General features: G+C 37.8%; 1 protein-coding gene across 1 annotated transcript in view; it reads right to left on the reverse strand.

Moving 5' to 3' along the window:
- Window positions 1-21939, reverse strand: part of POF1B (POF1B actin binding protein) — a 109885-nt gene that overhangs the window by 43448 nt on the left and 44498 nt on the right. The window contains exon 5 of the mRNA XM_064278451.1: window positions 18295-18519. Within this exon, the coding sequence (XP_064134521.1) occupies window positions 18295-18519 (225 nt within the window). The remainder of the gene's footprint in view (window positions 1-18294; window positions 18520-21939) is intronic.

Raw genomic sequence — 21939 nt, forward strand, 5'->3', positions numbered from 1 at the left:
TATTTTACACATGTAAGCTTTGTTCCCTCAGTACCTTCTCACTACCACAAAAGAAAAAAATCAAACTTAAGAGCAAAGAATGAGTCACACATTTTGGTGTGTTCTGTAGAATCTAGCATAGTACTGATTGAACACCCTAGAGCTGCTCAGTAAGTACTTGCTAAATTGCAAAAAACAATCTCACTAGAACTGACCCCAAATGCCAGCTGATTCTGGATACAATTTTCTCACAGGTTTCTCTCTTAAAGCAGCCAACCAAGAACAGGTAAGAAAGCCAAGTATAGTATAGGCAATGCTTCCCCAAGAATGTTGCGAGCCAAGTATAGTATAGGCAACGCTTCTCCAAGAATGTTGCGTGGTCCCTTGCACACTCTTCCTAAGTTCAAATCAGTATAATTGCAACAACTTCAATGAACTGACTTTTAAGTTCTATCTAGACGTCTGGATTTTGGCCATCAGCTCCTCAGTGACAGAGCCTGCTCAAGAAATCAAGGCCAATATTAGGCAAGACTTTATTCAGAATAATCCTGAATGCTGAAAAGTTTATTTAATGTTTTATTTATGCATTTCCCCTTTGTTGTTGTTGTTAGATGCCATCAAGTCGGCTCCAACTCATAGCGACCCTATGTACAGAAGAAGAAAACACTGCCTGGTCCAGTGCCAACCTCACAATCGTTGTTATCCTTGAGCCCATTGATGCAGCCACTGTGTCAATCCATCTCGTTGAGGGTCTTCCTCTTTTTTACTGACTCTCTACTTTACCAAGCATGATGCCCTTCTCCAGGAACTGATCCCTCCTGATTACATGTCCAGAGTATGTGAGACTAAGTCTCGCTATCCTTGCTTCTAAGGAACATTCTACCTGTACTTCTTCCAAGACAGATTTGTTTGTCCTTTTGGCAGGCCATGGTATATTTAATATTCTTCGACAACACCGTAATTCAAAGGCGTCAATTCTTCTTTGGTCTTCCATATTCATCACCCAGCTTTCGCATGCAAATGAGGCTATTGAAAACACCAGGGCTTGGGTCAGGCACACCTTAGTCCTTAAAGTTAAATCTATGTTTTTTAACCCTTTAAAGAGGTCTTTTGCAGCAGATTTGTCCAATGCAATATGTCGTTTGATTTCTTGACTGCTGCTTCCACGGGTGTTGATTGTGGATCCAAGTAAAAGGAAATCCTTGACAACTTCAATCTTTTCTCTGTTTATCTTGATGTTGTTTATTGGTCCAGCTATAAGGATGTTTGTTTTCTTTATGCTGAGGTGTAATCCATACTGAAGGCTGTAGTCTTTGATCCTCATTAGCAAGTGCTTCCAGTCCTCTTCACTTTCAGCAAGCAAGGTTGTGTCATCTGGATATTGCAGGCTGTTAATGATTTTTCCTGCAATCCTGATGCCCCATTCTTTTTCATGTAGTTCAGCTTCTCAGATTATTTTCTCAGCATACAGATTGAATAAGTACGATGAAAGAATACAAGCCTGACACACACCTTTCCTGACTTTAAACCACACAGTATCCCCTTGATCTTTCTGTTCAAATGACTGCCTCTTGATTTATGTACAGGTTCCTCATGAGCACAATTAAGTGTTCTGGAATTCCCTTTCTTCACAATGTCACCCATAATTTGTTATAATCCACACAGTCGAGTGGTATTGCATAGTCAATAAAACACGGTTAAGCATCTTTCTGGTATTCTCCGTTGTCAGCTAAGATCCATCTCACATCAGCAATAATATCCATGGTTCCACATCGTCTTCTGAATCAGGCTCGAATTTCTGGCAGTTCCCTGTCAATGTGTACTGCTGCAACTGCTTTTGAATGATCTTCAGCAAAATTTTACTTGTGTGTGATATTAATTATACCGTTCAATAATTTTCCCATTTGGTTGGATCACCTTTCTTTGGAATGGGCACAAGTATGGGCCTCTTCCAGTTAGTTGGCCAGGTAGCTGTCTTCCAAATTTTTTTGGCATAGGTGAGCAAACGCCTCCAAGGCTGCATCCGTTTGTTGAAACATCTCAGTTGGTATTCCGTCAATTCCTGGAGCATTGTTTTTTTTGCCAATGCCTTCAGTGCAGCTTGGACTTCTTCCTTCAATACCATCAGTTCTTGATCATATGCTACCTCCTGAAATGGTTGAACATCGACCAATTCTTTTTGATACAGTGACTCTGTGTATTCCTTCCATCTTCTTTTGATGCTTCCTGAGTCATTCAGTATTTTAGCCAATGAATCCTTCAGTATTACAACTCGAGCCTTGAATTTTTTCTTCAGATCTTTCAGCTTGAGAAATGCCTAGCATGTTCTTCCCTTTTGATTTTCTAACTCCAGGTCTTTGCACGTGGCATCATAATACTTTACTCTGTCTTCTGGAGCCACCCTTTGAAATTTCCCCCTTATGGATCATTTATATAGTCACCACAGTGGGAATGGACTTCAAAAATGATTTCAAGTATTATTTTAAAATCAAGGTTAGCTGGATAAGAGGGAAATCTAAGGACCACGTGTTACTTCACTGATCTTCAGGTCATTTCTGTAGCTGTAGCTGGCCAGGTAGACAGCCCATTCTTCCCTTGTCACTACATGTGTGTACCTTTCAAAATTGCAATTTTCCCTGGTAGAAGCAGGCATCTCGTTAGTCAGGTGTAATCAAGGGGCTGAGTTCCCATGCTGGAGTCTCCAAACAGCTAATTGCATGTTTACTGTTTTGCATATTTTTCTTGCTGAGCTGATTATAATCCCCTCATTGTGCTGTGAAAATCATATTTCTTTCCCTCTTAATTTGATTCATTTGACAAAAGAAATTTCTTATTTTTAAAAAATACTTATTTCTTAAAGGACAAATATTGTATGATCTCACTTTTATAAGAAGACAAGAATGGATACATAAACAGAGACCAACTGTCATTAGTGATTACCAGGGATGGATGGTGAAGAGAGGGGAGTAACTATCCAGATAGCAGACACCTGTTTTATATATATATATATATACACATATGTTTTGATGATGGGAAAAGTAGTATTGAATGTGGGTGAAGAGTGCACAGCTTGACCAAAGTAAGTGATGTCACTAAGAAGTACACAAAAGAATGTTTTTGATAAAGAATATGCATGCACATATACATGTATCTATATGTATGTGCATATATATGTATGTGTGTGAATGCGTATACATCCATATACATAGTAAACCACATGGAGGTACAGTTCCGTATACTTCTTAGACATAACCAAATACCTCACAATATTGGTTTCCTGGGTTTGAAGGCTTAGGACCATAGTCTCTTGGGAAAACTTGGCCAACTGACATAATGTAATTTATAAAGTTTATGTTCTACATCCTGGTTTGTTGAGTAGTGTCTACGGTCTTAAATAGCTTGTAGGTAGCCATCTAAGATACAACTATCAATCTCTACGCATATGGAAAAAAAAAAGAAGGAAACCAAATACTCAAAAAAAATTGGTCTACAGGACTAACCCACCATGCATCTGTCAGATTGTTGTACTGTGGTGACTTTTGTGTTGCTGTGATACTGGAGGCTTTGCCACTGGTATTTCAAATACCATCAGGGTCACCCTCGATGGACTGGTTTCAGTGGAGCTTCCAGACTAAGACAGGCTCGGAAGGACCTGATGGTCTACTTCTGAAAAAATTAGCCAGTGAAAACCTTGTGAATAGCAGCAGAACATTGTCTGATATAGTACTGGGAGATGAGCCCCTCAGGTTGGAAGGCACTCAAAATATAACTGAGGAAGAGCTGCCTCCTCAAAGTAGAGTAGACCTTAATGATGTGGATGGAGTCAAGCTTCTGCAACCTTCATTTGTTGATGTGGCATGACTCAAAATGAGAAGAAACAGTTGCAAACATCTATTAGTAATCAGAAGGTGGAATGTATGAAATATGAATCTAAGAAAATGGGAAGTCATGAAAAATGAAATGAAAACACATAAAGATTGATATCCTAAGCATTAAAGCCAAAATGGACTGACATTGGCCATTTAGAATCAGACAATCATATGATCTAGTATGCCGGGAATGACAAATTGAAGAGGAATGGTGTTGCATTCATTGTCAAAAAGAACATTGCAAGATCTATCCTGAATTACAACACTGTCAGTGATAGGATAATATCCGTACACCTACAAGGAAGACCAGTTAAGATGACTAGTATGCAAATTTACACACCAACCGCTAACGCCAAAGATGAGGTAATTGAAGATTTTTTACTAACTTCTGCAGCCTGAATTTGATCAAACATACAATCAAGATGCATTAATAATTACTAGTAATCGGAAAGAGAAAGTTGGAAACAAAAAGAAGGCTTGGTAGTTGGAAAATAGGGCCTTGGTGATAGAAATGACACTGGAGAGTCCATGATAGAATTTTGCAAGACTAAGGACTTCTTCACTGCAAATACCTTTTTCAACAACATAAATGGTGACTATACACATGAACTCATAGCCACTCATAGCGACCCTACAGGACAGAGTAGAACTGCCTCATAGATTTTCCAAGGAGTGCCTGGCAGATTCAGACTGCTGACCTCTTGGTTAGCAGCTGTGGCACTTAACTACTACACCACTAGGGTTGCTATGAGTCAGAATCGACTCAACGGCAGTGGGTTTGGGTTAGTGGGTTTATACACATGAACCTCACTGGATGGAAAACACAGGAATCAAATTAACTACATCTGTGGAAAAAGAGGATGGAAAAGTTCAATATCATGAGTCAAAACAAGGCCGGGGGCCAACTGTGGAACAGACCATCAATTGCTCATATGCAAGTTTGAGCTGAAACTGAAGAAAAGTAAAACAAGTCCACAAGAGCCAAAATATGACCTTGAGTATATCTCACCTGAATTTGGAGACCATTTCAAGAACAGATTTGATGCATTGAACACTAATGACTGAACACCAGACAAGTTGTAGGAAGACATCAAAGACATCACACATGAAGAAAGCTAAAGGTCATTAAAAAGACAGGAAAGAAAGAAAAGAACAAAACAGATATCTGAAGAGACTTTGAAACTTGCTCTTGAACCTAGAGTAGCTAAAGCAAATGGAAGAAATAATGAAATAAAAGAGCAAAACAGAAGACTTCAAAGTGCGGCTGGGGGAGACAAAGTAAAATATTATAATGAAATGTGTGAAGACCTGGAATTAGAAAACCAAAAGGGAAGAACAGGTTCAGAATTTCTCAAACTGAAAGACCTGAAGAAAAAATTCAAGCCTTGAGTTGCAATTTTGAAGGATTCTATGGGCAAAAAGCTGAATGGCTACTGGCTATTATGATAGGATCCTGACAGAATGGGAAAAAAAAAATCATTAAACAGAACTTAGATTCTGAAAAAGCCCAGAATTGCTGGATCAGTTGAGACTAGAGAACTAACTCCCTGAGACTATTGTCCTGAGTTACTCTTTGAACCTTAAACCAAAGCTGTCCCCTGAGGTCACCTTTTAGCTAAATAACACATTGGCTCATAAAAGAAAGAGTATCGCTCATGAGTAATGCACACCTTTAAAAAATCATCTGTTTGAGAGACTCTAAAAAAAAATTTTTTTTTTTATCAGCCTGAGACCAGAAGAACTAGATGGTGCCCGGCTACTACCAATGACCGCCCTGACAGAGAACATAACAGAGAGTCCCTGATGGAGCAGGAGAAAAGTGGGGTGCAGAAATAAAATTCCAGTAAAAAGACCAGGCTTAACAGTCTGGCAGAGGCTGGAGGGACCCCAGAAGACATGGCCCCTGAACTCTCTGTTAGCCCAGAACTGAAACCATTTCCAAAGTCAACTCTTCAGACAAAGAGTAGACTGGACTATAGGACATAAAACGATATTTGTGAAAAGAGTGCTTCTTAGCTCAAGTAGATGCATGAGACTAAATGGGCAACTCCTGTCTAGGGGCGAAATGAGAAGGCAAAAGGGGACGGGAGCTGGTTGAATGGACACGGGAAATCTGGGGTGAAAAGGGGGAGTGTGCTGTCACCTTATAGGGAGAGCAACTAGGGTCACATAACAATGTGTGTATAAATTTTTGTATGAGAAACTAACTTGAACTGTAAAACTTCACTTAAAGCACAATAAAGAAATTTAAAAAAATCATCTGTTTGAGACCAAAGGGTCAAAAATTACTCGAAAGCAAAGATGGAAATGTATAGGAACAGGAAAACTAGATTACTGGAAATGGAACACCCAGGACAGAACTGATGAGAGTGTTGATACATTGTGAAAAATGTAACCAACATCAGCAAACAATTTGTGTAGTGATTGTTAAATGGGAACCTAATTTGCTGTGCAAACATTTATGAAAACAATAAAAAATTATTTAAAAAATATTTCTTTTTTGCACAAATATTCTGTCATTGTGCTGCACACTTGTAGACCTTTTTTGCCCACATGAATCTTTTGTGCCATTAATGAAACCTTTGCTCAGGTGGTTTCTGTGTTGTGGTTTTAGGCATCCAAATAAAGAATCGCAGAGGCCAGAATAAGGAATGATTTACATCAACTTTGTGTTTGTGTTCATAGCTAGAAAGAGTTCGTCCGAACTACCAAAAGCAAGTAATCTTATTCTGAGAAAATATAATAATAACTAGTATTTATTTGGAACCCTGGTGGTCTTGTGGTTAAGAGCTTGGCTGCTGTCCAAAAGGCTGGCAGTTGAATTCATCAGGCACTCCTTGGGAACCCTGTGGGGGCAGTTCTACTCTGTCCCATAGGGTAGCTAGGAGTTGAAATCAACTCTGTGGCAAGTTTTTTTTTTTTTAACATTTATTTAGCACTTATGATTTACAAGCACTATGCTATGCACTTCACATGAAGGTTAAAAGAGGTAATGCTGTTTTGTAACCACTGCACACTATTGCTTCCCCAGATGACCTCTTATACTTGTTCTCTCTGACTGCTTTGGAATTGCACTGTCCTAATTGCACCTTTCTCTGGAAGTTCGTTGGGCTAGGACTTGAAACACTAAGAAATTTGATTTTATTAACACTAAGCTATACAAGTAACAGCTAAAGTTCATATAATCAATTTTATTTAGCTGTAGAAAATGTTAGAGCATTAAAATTGAATAATGGCCTCTTTTCAGAAAAGAGATGTCAAGGTGGAAAAGCAGGAAACAAAACTTTCCTTTTGTGTGAATCTATTCCTTCCCAGGTTTGTGCAGTCTACAACTCATAATAACATTCGAGTAACTCAGTAAAAATCAAAATTCAGTTGTGTTCAAAAGGTTGGAGGGGCATGACAGAGGGAGGCCAGATTATTATCTTTTGTTAAGTATTTGACAGGACTTAAAGAACAAGGTGAAATTTTCCAACCACAGACTGGGACGTGACAGCTGGTAACGTTTTCCATTACTGAAGCACAGCTCCATAGAGCTGCTCAGTTTTATTGGAACTGTTTGTAGGTGTGTTTTGCCATTTATTTGAAAGTTGGCCCAAAGCCACGTACTTGTTGCCTTGCACAAGCCAAGATAGGAGGTCTCACAAGAAAACGTAAATGCTTTGAGCCAGAATAAGGTGGCTTTATGGATGGCAGTTTTCTCTCTGTGACAATATTGAACTGATAGACTTGAGATATAGCTACATCCCATATCCGCTTATCTGCCTGATGAATGAGAGCTATGTCAAACGTCAGTCTCGGACACTAGCTTTAGCTTTTCACATATAAACAGGGCAGGAATACAGATTGTGCTGAAGAATAGTGTTCCCAGATATACAAAATGTGATATTTCTCCAAGAATATTACAAAGATTATTAAAAATCCTTTAGCATGCATCAATCAAATAGTTTCAATCAGATCACTATTTGACTATAAAAATGACTATAAATATGTCAGGCAATGTCAGACAGTGCAATTTCTTGTCTCTGATGGCAGGTATGAAGATCTTGATAAAAAATTGCTCTGGCAAACCCAAGGTAAGGCAACAGTGTTTAAATATGCAACCAGAGGCAAATTAGTGGTCATTTTTCAGAAAATATGACAAAGGAAGTAACCTGTAAAGGGAAACCATGGGCCTCAACCAAGTGATGACTACTGCCTTGGAAGTTCTAGTCCTGGTTCCAGCTTGGAATTTTATTTTATATTTGTGATCTATAAGATGCCAGGGTGTCATCATTTTTTGGAAGTATCTATATGATACAAGCTTGCATAGTCACAGGTGACACTTTGGACTGATCATCTTTACATACTGCAGTGGCAGTCATTATAGAGCCCTGTAGTGAACTTATACTAGTTGCTGATTTGAACTGAGCTCCCTATATTTTCTTGCCTGGTTTCCTTCATACCTAATGACACATTTGTAAGAATGCTACTCAGGGGTAGGGATAGTCGTGGTCAATGAGTAAATCATTACCCAGTAGTAAAGGGCCTTGGCTTAAGTGTGTGCATATCTCACCTATTTAGAAGAGTTGATTAGCAAATTGTAAAGTGCTTAAAATGCCAAGTTATATTAAAGCAATTATACATAAATACCTAACCCTCTAAAAGGTCATAAACATATTGGGTAGTAATACTGTTGCTGCAGCTGCGTCAATCCATCTCATTGAGGGTCTTCTTCTTTTTTGCTGACACTCTACCAAGTATGATGTCCTTCTCCAGAGACAGGCACTTCCTGATAACATGTCTAAAGTGCATGAGATGAAGTCTTATCATTCTAACGTCTAAAGAGCATTCTGGCCACCACACACCTATCAGTTTGTCATGCTGTGGTGGCTTGCATGATACTGTGGTGCTGGAAGCTATACCACTGGCATTTCAAATACCAGTAGGGTCACCCATGGTGGACAGGTTTTGGTGGAGCTTCCAGACTAGGAAGAAGGACCTGGTGATCTACTTCTAAAAAACTGGCCAGTGAAAACATTATAAATAGTAGTAAAACATTGTCTAATATAGTGCCAGAAGTGAATAGCAGCAGAACATTGTCGGATATAGTGCTGGAAGATGAACCTTTCAGGTTGGGAGGTACTTAAAATACAGCGGAGGAAGAGCTGCCTCTTCAAAGTGGTGTCGACCTTAATGACATGGGTGGAGTCAAGCTTTCGGGACCTTCATTTGCTGATGAGCCATGACTCAACATGGGAAGAAACAGCTGCAAATCTCCATTAAGTACAAATGAAGAAGAAGGAATGGTAGTTGGAAAATATGGCTTTGGTAATAGAAACAAATGCTAGAGATCGCATGACAGAATTTTGCAGGTCAATGACTTATTCATTGAAAATACTTTTTTTTCCAACAACATAAATGTTGACTATACACTTGGACCTTATCTGACGAAATACATAAGAATTAAATTAACTACATCTGTGGAAAGATATGATGGAGAAGCACAGTATCATCAGTCAGAACAAGACCAGGAGCCAACCGTGGAGCAGACCATCAACGACTCATATGCAAGTTCAAGCTGAAGCTGAAGAAAGTTAAAACAAGTTCAAAAGAGCCAAAGTATGACCTTGAGTATATCCCACCTAAATTTGGAGACTATCTCAAGAACCGATTTGATGCATTGAACTCTAACAAATGAACACCAGATGAGTTGCGGAATGACATCAAGAACATCATACATGAAGAAGGCATGAGGTCATTAAAAAAAACAGGAAAGAAAGAAAAGACCAAACGAATGTCAGAAGAGACTCTGAAAGTTGCTCTTGAATGCAGAGTAGCTAAAGCTAAAGGAAGACATGATGAAGTAAAAGAGCCGAACAGAAGAATTCAAAGGGTGGTTCAAGAAGATAAAGTAAAATATTATAATGAAATGTATACAGACCTGGAGTTAGAAAACCAAAAGGAAAGAACACGCTCGGCATTTCTCAAGCTGAAAGAACTGAAGAAAAAAATTCAAGCCTCAAGTTGCAATATTGAAGGATTCTTCTGGAAAAATATTGAATGATGCAGGAAGCATCAAAAGAAGATGGAAGGAATACACAGAGTCATTATACCAAAAAGAATTGGTTGATGTTCAGCCATTTCATAAGGTAGCATATGATCAAGAACTGATGGCACTGAAGGAAGAAGTCCAAGCTGCACTGAAGGCATTGGCAAAAAACAGGGCTCCAGGAATTGATGGAATACCAATTGAGATGTTTCAACAAACCGATGCAATGCTGGAAGTGCTCACTGGTCTATGCCAGAAAATTTGGAAGACAGTTTGTCTTAGTCATATTGTGCTGTTATAACAGAAATATCAAAAGTGGATGGCTTTAACAAAGACAAATTTATTCTCTTACTGTGTAGTAGGCTACAAGTCCAAATTCAGGGCCCCAGCTCCAGGGGAAGGCTTTCTGTCTAGGTCAGCTCTGGAGGAAGGTCCTTGTTATCAGTCTTCCCTTGATCTGGGAGCATCTCAGCGCAGGAACCTCAGGCCCAAAGGACGTGTTCTGCTCCTGGCGCTGCTTTCTTGGTGGCATGAGGTTCCCATGTCTCTCTGCTTGTTTCTCTTTTTTATATCTCAAAAGAGATTGGCTTAAGACACTACATAATCTTGTAGACCTTATCAATATAACTGCTGCTAATCTTATAACATCATAATGATAGGATATAGGGAAATCACATCAGAAGATAAAATGGTAGGCAATCATACAACAGAATCATGACCTAGCTAAGCTGACAGACATTTTGGGGGGACACAATTCAATCCATGACACAGTTACTTGCTGAACCAACTGGAAGAAATCCATTTTTGTACCCACTCCAAAGAAAGATGATCTAAAAGAATGCAGAAATTCTCGAACAATATCATGAATATGACGCGCCTTTCCTGATTTTAAATCACTCAGCATCCCCTTGTTCCGTTCGAATGATTGCCTCTTGCTCTATGTACAGGTTCTGCATGAGCACAGTTAAGTGTTCTGGACTTCCCATTCTTCACAATGTTATCCATAATTTGTTATGACCCACACAGTTAAGTGCCTTTGCATAGTTAATAAAACACAGGTAAACATCTTTCTGGTATTCTCTGCTTTCAGCCAAGATACATCTCACATCAGTAATGATATCCCTTGTTCTACATCCTCTTTTGAATTTCTGGCAGTTTCCTGTTGGTGTACTGCTGCAACCATTTCTGAATGATCTTCAACAAATTTTATTTGCATGTGATATTAATGATATTATTTGGTACTTTGAAATCTTCTGTTCAGTTCTTTTATGTGATGATTTCTTCCATTTGCTTTAGCTACTGTAAGTTCAAGAGCAAGTTTCAGAATCTTTTCTCACAACCATTTTGATCTTTTATTTCTTTCCTGTCTTTTTAATGGCCTTTTGCTTTCTTCATGTGTGATGTCCCTGATGTCATCCCACAACTCGCCTGGTGTTTGGTGGTCGTTCGTGTTCAATGCATCAAATCTATTCTTGAGATGGTCTCTAAATTCGGGTAGGATATACACAAAGTCATACTTTCGTTCTTGTGGACTTGTTTTAATTTTCTTCAGCTTGAACTTGCATTTGAGACACTGATCATCTGCTCCACAGTCGGCCCCGTCCCTGTTCTGACTGCTGATACTGAGCTTCTCCATTGTCTGTTTCCACAGTTGTAGCTGATTTGATTCTTGTGTATTCCATCTGGCAAGGCCCTTGTGTATAATCACCGCTTATGATGGTGAAAAAAAGTATTTGCAATGAATTAGTCACTGGTCTTTCAAAATTCTATCATGTGATCGCTGGCATTGTTTCTATTACCAAGGCCATAGTTTTCAACTACAAATCCTTCTTCTTTGTTTCCAACTTTCGCATTCCAATCACCAGTAATTATCAGTGCATCTTGATTGCATGTTTGAAGTTGGTAAATATCTTCAGTTTCTTCATCTCTGGCATTAGTAGGTGTCGTGTAAATTCGAAATAATAGTTGTGTCAAATGATCTTCCTTGTAGGGGTATGAATATTATCATATCACTAACAGTGTTGTACTTCAGGATAGATCTTGAAATGTTCTTTTTCGTGATACATGTGATACCATTCCTCTTTAATGTGTCATTCCCGGCATAGTAGACAAAATGATTATCTGATTCAAAACTACAAATACCTGTCCATTTCAGCTCACGAATGCCTAGGATATCGATCTTTATGCGTTCCATTTCATTTTTGAAGACTTCCAATTTTCCTAGATTCATGGTTCCTACATTCTACCTTCCAATTATTAATGGATATTTGCAGCTGTTTCTTCTCATTTTCAGTCATGCCACATTAGCAAACGAAAGTCCTGAAAGCTTGACTCCATCCATGTCATTAAGGTCGACTCTAGTTTGAGGAGGCAGCTCTTTTCCAGTTGTATTTTGAGTGCCTTTCAACTTGAGGGGCTCAGCTTCCTGCACTGTATCAGACAATGTTCTGCTGCTATTCATAAAGCTTTCACTGTTCAGTTTCTTCAGATGTAGACCATCAGGTCCTCCTTCCTAGTCTGCCATAGCCTGGAAGCTCTGCTCTAATCTGTCTACCATGGGTGAACTTGCTGGTATTTGAAGGATTGGTGGCGTAGCTTCTAGCATCACAGCAATACGCAAGCCACCACAGTACGACAAAATTGACAGAGTGGTCAGTACCCACTGCCGTCTGAGTGGTCAGTATATAGTGATAATGTGAGCCAAGAGGAGTGGTATATACGGAATACAAGATTTAAGAGAGGAGATAGTTGGTGATAGATGGTTGATAAACAAAAACCAAAATATTTGAGTGAGTGTAAAATTGTATACAGATAATAATCAGCAATAGATACATAGAAAATAAAGCAAAGGAAAAAAATAAGCGAATTATTAACACTGGTAAGAGCCAAGAGTTATACTAATAACAGCAGCAATATAACACACTAATTGGTTCAGCAATAAACAATATTTGTATAGCTGTAATGTTATGAACGTTGAATACTGATTTACCAAATGAAATTGAGATTTAACTATACTGGGCTGACAGAAGGAATAGAAGTGAGGAGACAGGGGAGTAATAAAACTAAATCTTTATTTAGAACAATTGTCAATAGATAATATAGACCGTTGGTAAATCAAGAAAAAGCAGCATAAGAATATCCATAATGTTTAGTCATATGGAGGTAAATAACAGAAGAAAAGTGTGAAGTTGAAAATAGTTGCTTCTGGGGATAAGGTCTGTGTGGTGAGGAGGATTAGTACAGTGAATTGTTTGTTAAATACATTTTAATACTATTTGACCTTTTAAACTATGTACTTGCATCATTTTGATAGAAAAATAAAAGCTACTTTTTAAAAAGAAAAAATAAACAATTTTTGAAAGGCAAGTTTGCCACAGAACAAGAGTTCAAAAGGGCACCATGGCAGAAGGTTGTAAGAGGTCATAAGAGACAGATAAGGGCAGTGCTGGGAAATGATGGGCCCCAAGCAGATATGAATTATATGTTTGGATGGGATAGCAGACGATAGAGGTTTGTATAAAAGGTACACACTTTCAATAGCAGGGATGAAGAAGGTAATAAATATGGAGAGAGCCTTGAGCCACATATTAATGAGTGAGGGAACAGAACACTGCTGAGTTTATTGAACAAACTAGCTTCAAATTCCATCATTAGTGAATGAATTATGTTAAATAAATATTGCAGCAAGTTTCCTGGACACCTGCCAGAAAAAGCACCTGACACTAAGATCAGTGCTGTCTTGGAGCTAACAAAGACTGAATTTTCAAATGATGGAAAGAACGTATTGCAGTGCAAGTTAGGGTATTTTCCATTGGCAGGACCTTTCCCTTTACACGTTCGCATGACTTCAAAGGTTTCCTAGAAGCCTCACGCCAAGAAATGGGAGAGAGTTGTAATTATTTGAATCTGGTATCATCACTTTCTTATAAACACCACCTGTATGACAACTTGGAAGATGACTTTAGCTGAGCTTTTTTCCTGTCAGCAACATGCATGAAATTATCTTTTCCTTGCTAATAGCAGGAAAATGATCACAACATGTTATTCTCAGTTTCCCCAGGGGAATAAATGTGACTGGTGATATTTTGAATTGGAAAACAGAATGGTGGTGTTGCTAGGGTGGACCATGGAAAACATGCATATATTAGTTCCATAAAAAATATTTTCAAGCCAGGTTTTTAGACTCCTGATTTTGAAAAATGTTTTTGAATGCTGTTTGCTTTGGGGAAAGCACTTTAAAGTGATTTAGTTTCATCTAAAAATAGCATATCACAATAGGAACCAAATACTTACATTGATACTTTGAAACATTTGGAATTTGGGAGCTGAGGAGGAAGGTCAAGAAACATTTATTTCAGCATCTGCTATGTGCTTGGCTGTATGCTAGGTACCTCATTTGATCATATCATAGGATACACTGTACATTAAGATGATTCTCTTCCTTTTATAAATGAGGAAATTGATGTTAAGTCCAGTTAATGACCTAAGGTCATGCAGCTCATGAAAACCAGGTTATAAACCCTAAATCTCTCTGAACTGAAAAGCCTGTGTCCTTTTCACTTTACTGCGCTACCTCCAAATTGCAATTCAACTGTAAATGCAAACTCTAAAAATGTGCCAACTTTTAGTTTTAAAAGAACCTAATTTAAGTCTGCTTTGTTCTCTTTTAAAGAGACTCTGCCACCCATGTGCCACAACTACAAGGACTGTGTAAATACCAAAGGAGCCCTGGGGCACAGTGGTTAAACGCTTGGGTGCTAACCAAAAGGTTGGTGGTTTGAACCCACCAGCCACTCCAGGGGAGAAACGTGTGGCAGTCTGTTTCCATAAAGGTTAAAAAACCTGTTGCCATTGAGTCAATTCTGACACATAGTAACCCTATAGGACAGAACAGAACTGCTGGTGGATTTGAAGTGCTGAACTTTTGGTTAGCAGCCATAGCTCTTAACCACTGTACCACCAGGGTTCCTTGGAAACTCTATGGGGCAGTTCTACTCTGTCCTATAGGGTTGCTGTGGGCTGGAATCAACTAGATGGTAATTTTTTTTTTTTGGTTTTGTCCATGGGCTCCACACAACTAGGTTACCCTTTCCTCACTCACCAGGAATGGGGAGTACGATCCTATCCTATGTACTCCATACAAGTGGAATTACTAACTCTAGGCTTCCCAGGGAAACCCTGGTGGCTTAGTGGTTAAGTACTACAGCTGCTAACCAAAAGGTCAGCAGTTCGAATCCACCAGGCGCTCCTTGGAAACTCTATGGGGCAGTTCTACTCTGTCCTATAAGGTTGTTATGAGTTGGAATTGACTTGACAGCAGCGGGTGTGCTTTTTTTTATTTTAGGCTTCCTAGGGCACTATTCTATTATGAGCAGAACCTCCACTTTTATTCTCATAAAATATTGAAAAAGAAAAAATTTATTCATATAAAAAGCTTCTAGCCTTTAACAAGGCAAAATTGGAATCTCCAACTGAAGTATGAATAACAAAATGGAAAGCAATATATTAGTTATCCAACTCTGCTCCTATTCTAAATGGATATTTAGTCTGGTCCAATATATTATTAGATGTGCTAAGCTAGTGAAAGAATATTGTAGCATTACAATATTCTTTCACTAGCTTAGCACATCTAATAATATATTGGACCAGACTAAATATCCATTTAGAATTGCCACTGGGCAAGATTCTTAATCCTGTGATATTGTTCTTCTCTCTGATAATTGTCCTTCATTCCATTCTGTTGTTATTATTCTAGTTTAAGTTTTATATACTTAGACTACTAAAACAGCCCCAATAGTCATCTCTCTGAAAATATTTCCTCATGGCAATGTTTTCTGTTGTAGGCTTTATATTTTATGAAACACTTTTTAGCATATATTTTCTTTTAGTATTTACATCAACCATTTGAGGTAGACATTATTATCCAAATTTTATAGATGGAGATGTTGTTGAGAGGTTTAGTACTTATTGAGAATACACAGCTGGAAAGGGGCAGAGTTGGGACTGCAATCCAGGTCTTCTGGCCTGAAGCTAGTCCACTTTCTACTATATTAGCAATACACTTCCCAGTGGTAAGCTGTTATCTAGTGCTTTATTCACATTTACACTCTTGACCAAGGACTCTCCACATAACTGACCCAAATTCAAGCAGGAACTCTCAATGGACTCTGGAGTCAGGCTACCTGTGTACGAATCCTGGCTCCACCGCATGTTAGCTGTGTAAGACTTTGCAAGTAACTTAACCTCTTTGAACCTTGGTTTCCTTATCTGAACAATAAGGACAACAATCTTATTTGGTCTTCCCAGTAACCCAGTCCCAGTGCCGTCGAGTCGATTCCGACTCATATAGGGTCGCTATGAGATGATATTTGGTCTTAGTGAGAAGAAAATGAATCAATTTGCCAAGCTATCTCATACAAAGCTGCTAGGGTTAAACTCCTAAAGCATAGCTATAATAACATTTTCCTACTCAAAAATCTTTACTCACTCTCCATTGCCTACCAGATAAAGCCCAAATGTTTTAACTTAAAATTCGAAGACCTCATGATCTGGCCTAAAGAATCATGTTATCCCTACACACCAGTACTCCCCATCATATGTCTTCCAAACTACTGGCTATTCCTGAAACCCAATATGTATTCCCAAATCTATGACTTTGTTTGTATGATTCCCTCTTCCTGTAATGGTAAAAAAAAAAAAAAAAACAGTGCCATCGAGTCAATTCTGACTCAGTAATGGTATCTCTATACAATACTACAATACCATATATAGAAAATTCTTCCCATTCTTCAAAGTCCAGGTCAATTCCTGCCTCTTCAACAAAGCCTTCCTTGATCTCCTAGCTAAAATTAGTTTCTTCTCTCTTTTGTTCCCAAAGCATTATGTTTTATGTCCTTGTCACTTCTCTCCTATTCTACAGTAAGCACCTATAGGAAATATCACAATGTCTTACTCACTTTTATGTTTCTCATAGAACCTGGCATGAAGCTTTAGTACATGTTTATGGATAGTGATTATTTACAACCTAATAATTACCGTTTGTTAAGTACTTACCATGGGCACTCAACTGTGCTAAATGTTTAACACACAAGACATAATTTATTCTTGCTGTAACTCTGTGAGAAATGGATAACGAATCTCTATTTTAGAGATGAGGACACTAAGGCAAAACAAAGTTAAGTATTAGATTGAACCAGATGAAATTGCTGATATTTGAAGAATTTTGACCTATAAAAATGACAAATGAAAATAATCTAACCTAATAAAATGACTTTTTTCATCATAACTAATCCATTTAATGTAATAAATTCAATACCCTCTGGACTGTGTTTTAGGGTTATTCCAGAGACCAATATTTCTATGCAAGTATTCAGAGTTAGAATAATTTTAGACTTTTTTAAAATGGAAAAGCATGAATTTTAAATCTTTAGTGGTTCTTTTTGGCCAATAGAGCCAAATGGTATATTTTACAGTTTCAGTCCTTAGAAATAATCTCATGTATATTTAATACAAAAAAATCAAGTTCTTATGTAGGGAGAATTCTTTATTTTTTCTTATTGTTTTGTCTTTTAGTAAGAGTTGCCTATGAGAAAGGTCAATTTGAGTAAGTTTTCCCTGTTGGAAAAAAGATCTTAAAACATACCAGTGATGGCTGATTCCTCACTGTTCCAGATATCATTTTTAGTTTAACCAAGATATAAGAAAATCTTTTTTGTTTAACACTTGTATAGCAGCTGTTTACAAGATTTCAAAGTCTTCAAAAGATAATTTAGTCACTGAGGATTGTATCCCAAGAGATTTCTCCTTAGCAACTGAGTTTTAGTTTTGTTTTGTTGATACGATAAAATGTATGCATACTTTGACTTCAGTTAACATAACATACTTTCAAGGAAGACATTACTAACTTTGTGTGTAACTGTTATAATTATCTTAGATAATATCATTTGCAATTCATTGTTTATTTAGATACAATACCTCATAAAAATATTTAATGCTACACAACTATTGGGCTCCTTTTAGCACTGAGAATCAGCTAAAAACCCATTGCCATCAAGTCAATTCTGACTCATAGTGACCCTACAGGACAGAGTAGAACTGCCCCATAGGGTTTCCAAGGAGCGCCTGGTGGATTCAAACTGCCGACATTTTAGTTAGCAGCCTAGCTCTTAACAACTGTGCCACCAGGATAGGTATTCATTAATCAGTTCATTACTTCCCTCATAGGTTTAATGTATTAGTCAAACTGAATTGTTTTGTCTTCCAAGAGGAGATGAAAAAATTTGTTTTAAAAATGCTAAAACAAAACAAATACTTCTATATTTTGATGAAAATTTAATGTGGATACCTGCACTGTGGTGTGAAAAGGATTCAAGAGCGTTATTTCAGTTTGATAAGGAATCAGCTGATTGTTCTTACCTGTTCATGTGTCTGACTTGATCCACCATGACCCAGCTCATTTTCAGTGTTTGTAGAGATTGAATCACTTCCTGTGATGGTCTGTATTTGTTGAGTAGAATCAGATTGTAGATAGTGTGGAGAGCGGATGATCTGGGGTTGTTGGACAACATGATGATGATGGCATTGAACCTGAAGATACCAAAAAAAAAAAGTCATCGAGTAGATTCTGTAGGGTTTCCAAGGCTATAATCTTTACGGAAGCACCCTGCCACATCTTTCTCCCTAGGAGTATCTGTTGGATTTGAACTGCCAATCTTTTGTTTAACAGCCGAGCACTTGATCACTGCACCACCAGGGCTCCTTAGAACCAGAGGATCCCATCCAACCAGAGGATAAATTTTTTGTTTTATCCTCTGAGGGTAGCACTCCTAAAACATGCCAATAAAGCATGCCAAAAACAGCCAGTGAGAGTAATAAGGAAGAAAAAAATAGGTTTGTGTTTTTAATTTAATGTGTTCTTTCACAAGAGAATTCATACTCCAGGATTCATAGTTTTAGTAAGTGACATATTATTTTTCAAATTATTTCATTGGGAGAAATTGTACTGAATTCTTATTTTATTTGATCAGGTGGCTGTGACCATCCAGACAGCTGCCTAGATTGGCCAGGGAATTGCATGTTCTGATTAATTAATATTCCACTTATATTTAACACTAAAGGTAGTGCAAATACTAATTAATCTCTCTTTGATGATTCAGCAGGCATTTCAAGATCTAATTTCATAATAATAGTATGATACTGAAGATGTAGATAAATATAAAATTGGAAAAAACACAATGTACTGATTTTCAGTGTTAGGAAGTATGTCAGAATCCCAGTGAGGAGTGGGGGTAGGGGAGTTCTTATGCTCATGAAAATGGGTCAAGAATTAAGAAAATAAGATTGAAAAATGGAGGCTGAATCCAGAAAACATGATTCTACTACTTTGTGACCTTGCGCAACTATACATACAACCTTTATGAGCGTCAGATTCCTCATTCGTAAAAGTGGAAATAGTACATGTCTCATTGGGTTGCTGCGATGAGTAAATGAACTAATGTCTCTAAAGTATCTAGTACAGAGGAGGCGGATAATAAACATTTATTGTTATTATTACAGAAACCCTGGTGACGGAGTGGTTAAGTGCTACGGCTGCTAACCCAAAGGTGGGCAGTTCGAATCCGCCAGGCGCTCCTTGGAAACGCTACGGGGCAGTTCTACTCTGTCCTATAGGGTCGCTATGAGTCGGAATCAACTCGACAGCACTGGGTTTGGGTTTTATTATTATTACCTTTATAATCATTGACAACGTAATCATGATTTTGATCATCATTCGCCCTCTGACATTATCATCATAGTTATTTTCATTGTCATTCACCCCCCTGATTTTGCAGGTGGGGGAACAAAAAACTCTGAAGTTCAGAGCAGTAAGGTGATAAAATGACACAGCAAGTTAATGGAAAGATTGGGACCGAAATTCTTGATTTCTAGCTCAGAGTTCTTTTCAGGATATTAGGTTGAATTTGTACTGTCCTCAAGATATTCTGAGACTTGTTTTTAAACTAAATCTTTGCTATCTGCTTGCTAACTTGCCATGGCTCTTTTCTGATAAGTACAGAGCATGGAATAAAAAAAAAAAGATATCTGGTTATTTCCAATTTGGGAATTTCAGGTAAATTTTCTATAATGTTCATTAGTATTGTATTTTGATAAGAGGTATCTGAAAGCCTGTATTCAAAGGAAAAAATACTCTCTTTTGAATCATAATGCTACATTCACACACACACAATTAACTTTGAAATTATAGATTCAATTATCTACTTCCTTTTGACCCTGGAAAGCTGACCTAAATTAATAAAGTAAAGCACTTAATATTTTACAATTTTTTATATGGAGGAATTTTTAAACTATAAGAAATGAAAAAAAGCAAGGTGTGAAGGTATGAATATAGTATGTTCCCTCTGGTGTAAATTTAAAAAATACATATATACAGACAGGCATAGCTACTTTTATATGAAGAGACAAACTTTTAAGAGTGGCTTCCTCTGGGAAGAGGAATTGGGGGACAAGAGGATCAGGATAGGGAGGCCTATTTTTCCAATGTATACCCTTTTATACGTTTTGAAATTTTTTCCATGTGCAAAAATTACCTTTAAAAATAACACATAAAATATTTTGAAATAAAAAAATAAACCCGTTTCACTAATAGAAGTTGCTTTTGGTAAACATATAAATAGTAGCGGTTATAGAACTTGTTCATGGAACTGATTCTAGAATTAGTTCTCTTCTTTAAAAATATAACTCACTTTACAAGTATGCTAGCACTAAGATCTTATACTTTAGGAAAAGTTTGGCTGTGTACTATCGGAAACTTTTGTACAAACATTTGGGATAAATGTATTATCTGTTCTTTTATGTTACACTAGATGAGACTGAAATCAGACTGATAGTTTGAGAAGAACTTCGCTCAGTTTTTGACCTTCACCCAGAGCTTGTACACTGCTGAAATAGAATTCCTCCTGAAAAAAAAAATGTGTTCCTCAGAAAGCAACTTAGGGAACACTTGGAAAAGACACATCTACAAAGGGCAATAAAGAAGACAAAATCCATTTCTCAGTCATCTTCCTTTGTTAATGTATCAGTTGACTCTTGTACAGGACTTTGACAGTCCCATTATCTAGCGTGTCTTACAGTTCCCCTAAGCCTATATGGCCTCTGAACCACATACTGATACTACTAAGTTCTTACCAGGGTTTCAAATTTCTATTCTCATACCTGACCACTAAAATTATTGTTTTAAAGCAAGATGTTCATATATTCTGAAGCATATCAGCAGCTGGATTTTCAAAATACAAAAGGTCAAACATTTCTGATTTATCATTACATTTTCTCTTTGATGGAGTAAAAAGAATTAACACAAAGCACAAATCATATGAATCAGTAATTATCTTTCAACTGGTATCACTTTATCACCCTCCTACCACAAAAACCCCTTTACTGGACAGGTCCCATTTAATAAGAGCTATTTGACTAATATCATGTGATATGAGCAGTTTCATCCAGACTCTGATTTTATTCAGCTTGTCCTAGTGTGTCCCTACCTCTGAGGAAACTCAGCTAGGACAAGCAGTTGTGGTTTGTTTCATCTGCATGGCTCCTTTTACCTTGAGCAACCTCCCATAGCAGTTTCAAACTTGCCAAATTATGTCATTGTTGTTCTTAGGTGCCATCGAGCTGTTTCTGACTCCTAGCGGCTCTATGCACAACAGAACACTGCCCGGTCCTGAGCCATCCTTGCAATTGTTACGCTTGAGCTCATCATTGCAGCCACTGTGTCAATCCACCTCGTTGAGGGTCTTCCTCTTTTCCACTGACCCTGTACTCTGCCAAGCATGATGTCCTTCTCCAGGGACTGATCCCTCCTGACAACATATCCAAAGTGTGTAAGACACAGTCTCGCCATCCTTGTCTCTAAGGAGCACCCTGGCCGCACTTCTTCCAAGACAGATTTGTTCGTTCTTTTGGCAGTCTGTGGTATATTTAATATTCTTTGCCAATGCCACAATTCAAAGCTATCAATTCTTCTTCAGTCTTCCTTATTCCTTGTCCAGCTTTCACATGCAT

This window comes from Loxodonta africana, chromosome X (assembly GCF_030014295.1).
Source record: "Loxodonta africana isolate mLoxAfr1 chromosome X, mLoxAfr1.hap2, whole genome shotgun sequence".
NCBI lineage: Eukaryota > Metazoa > Chordata > Mammalia > Proboscidea > Elephantidae > Loxodonta > Loxodonta africana.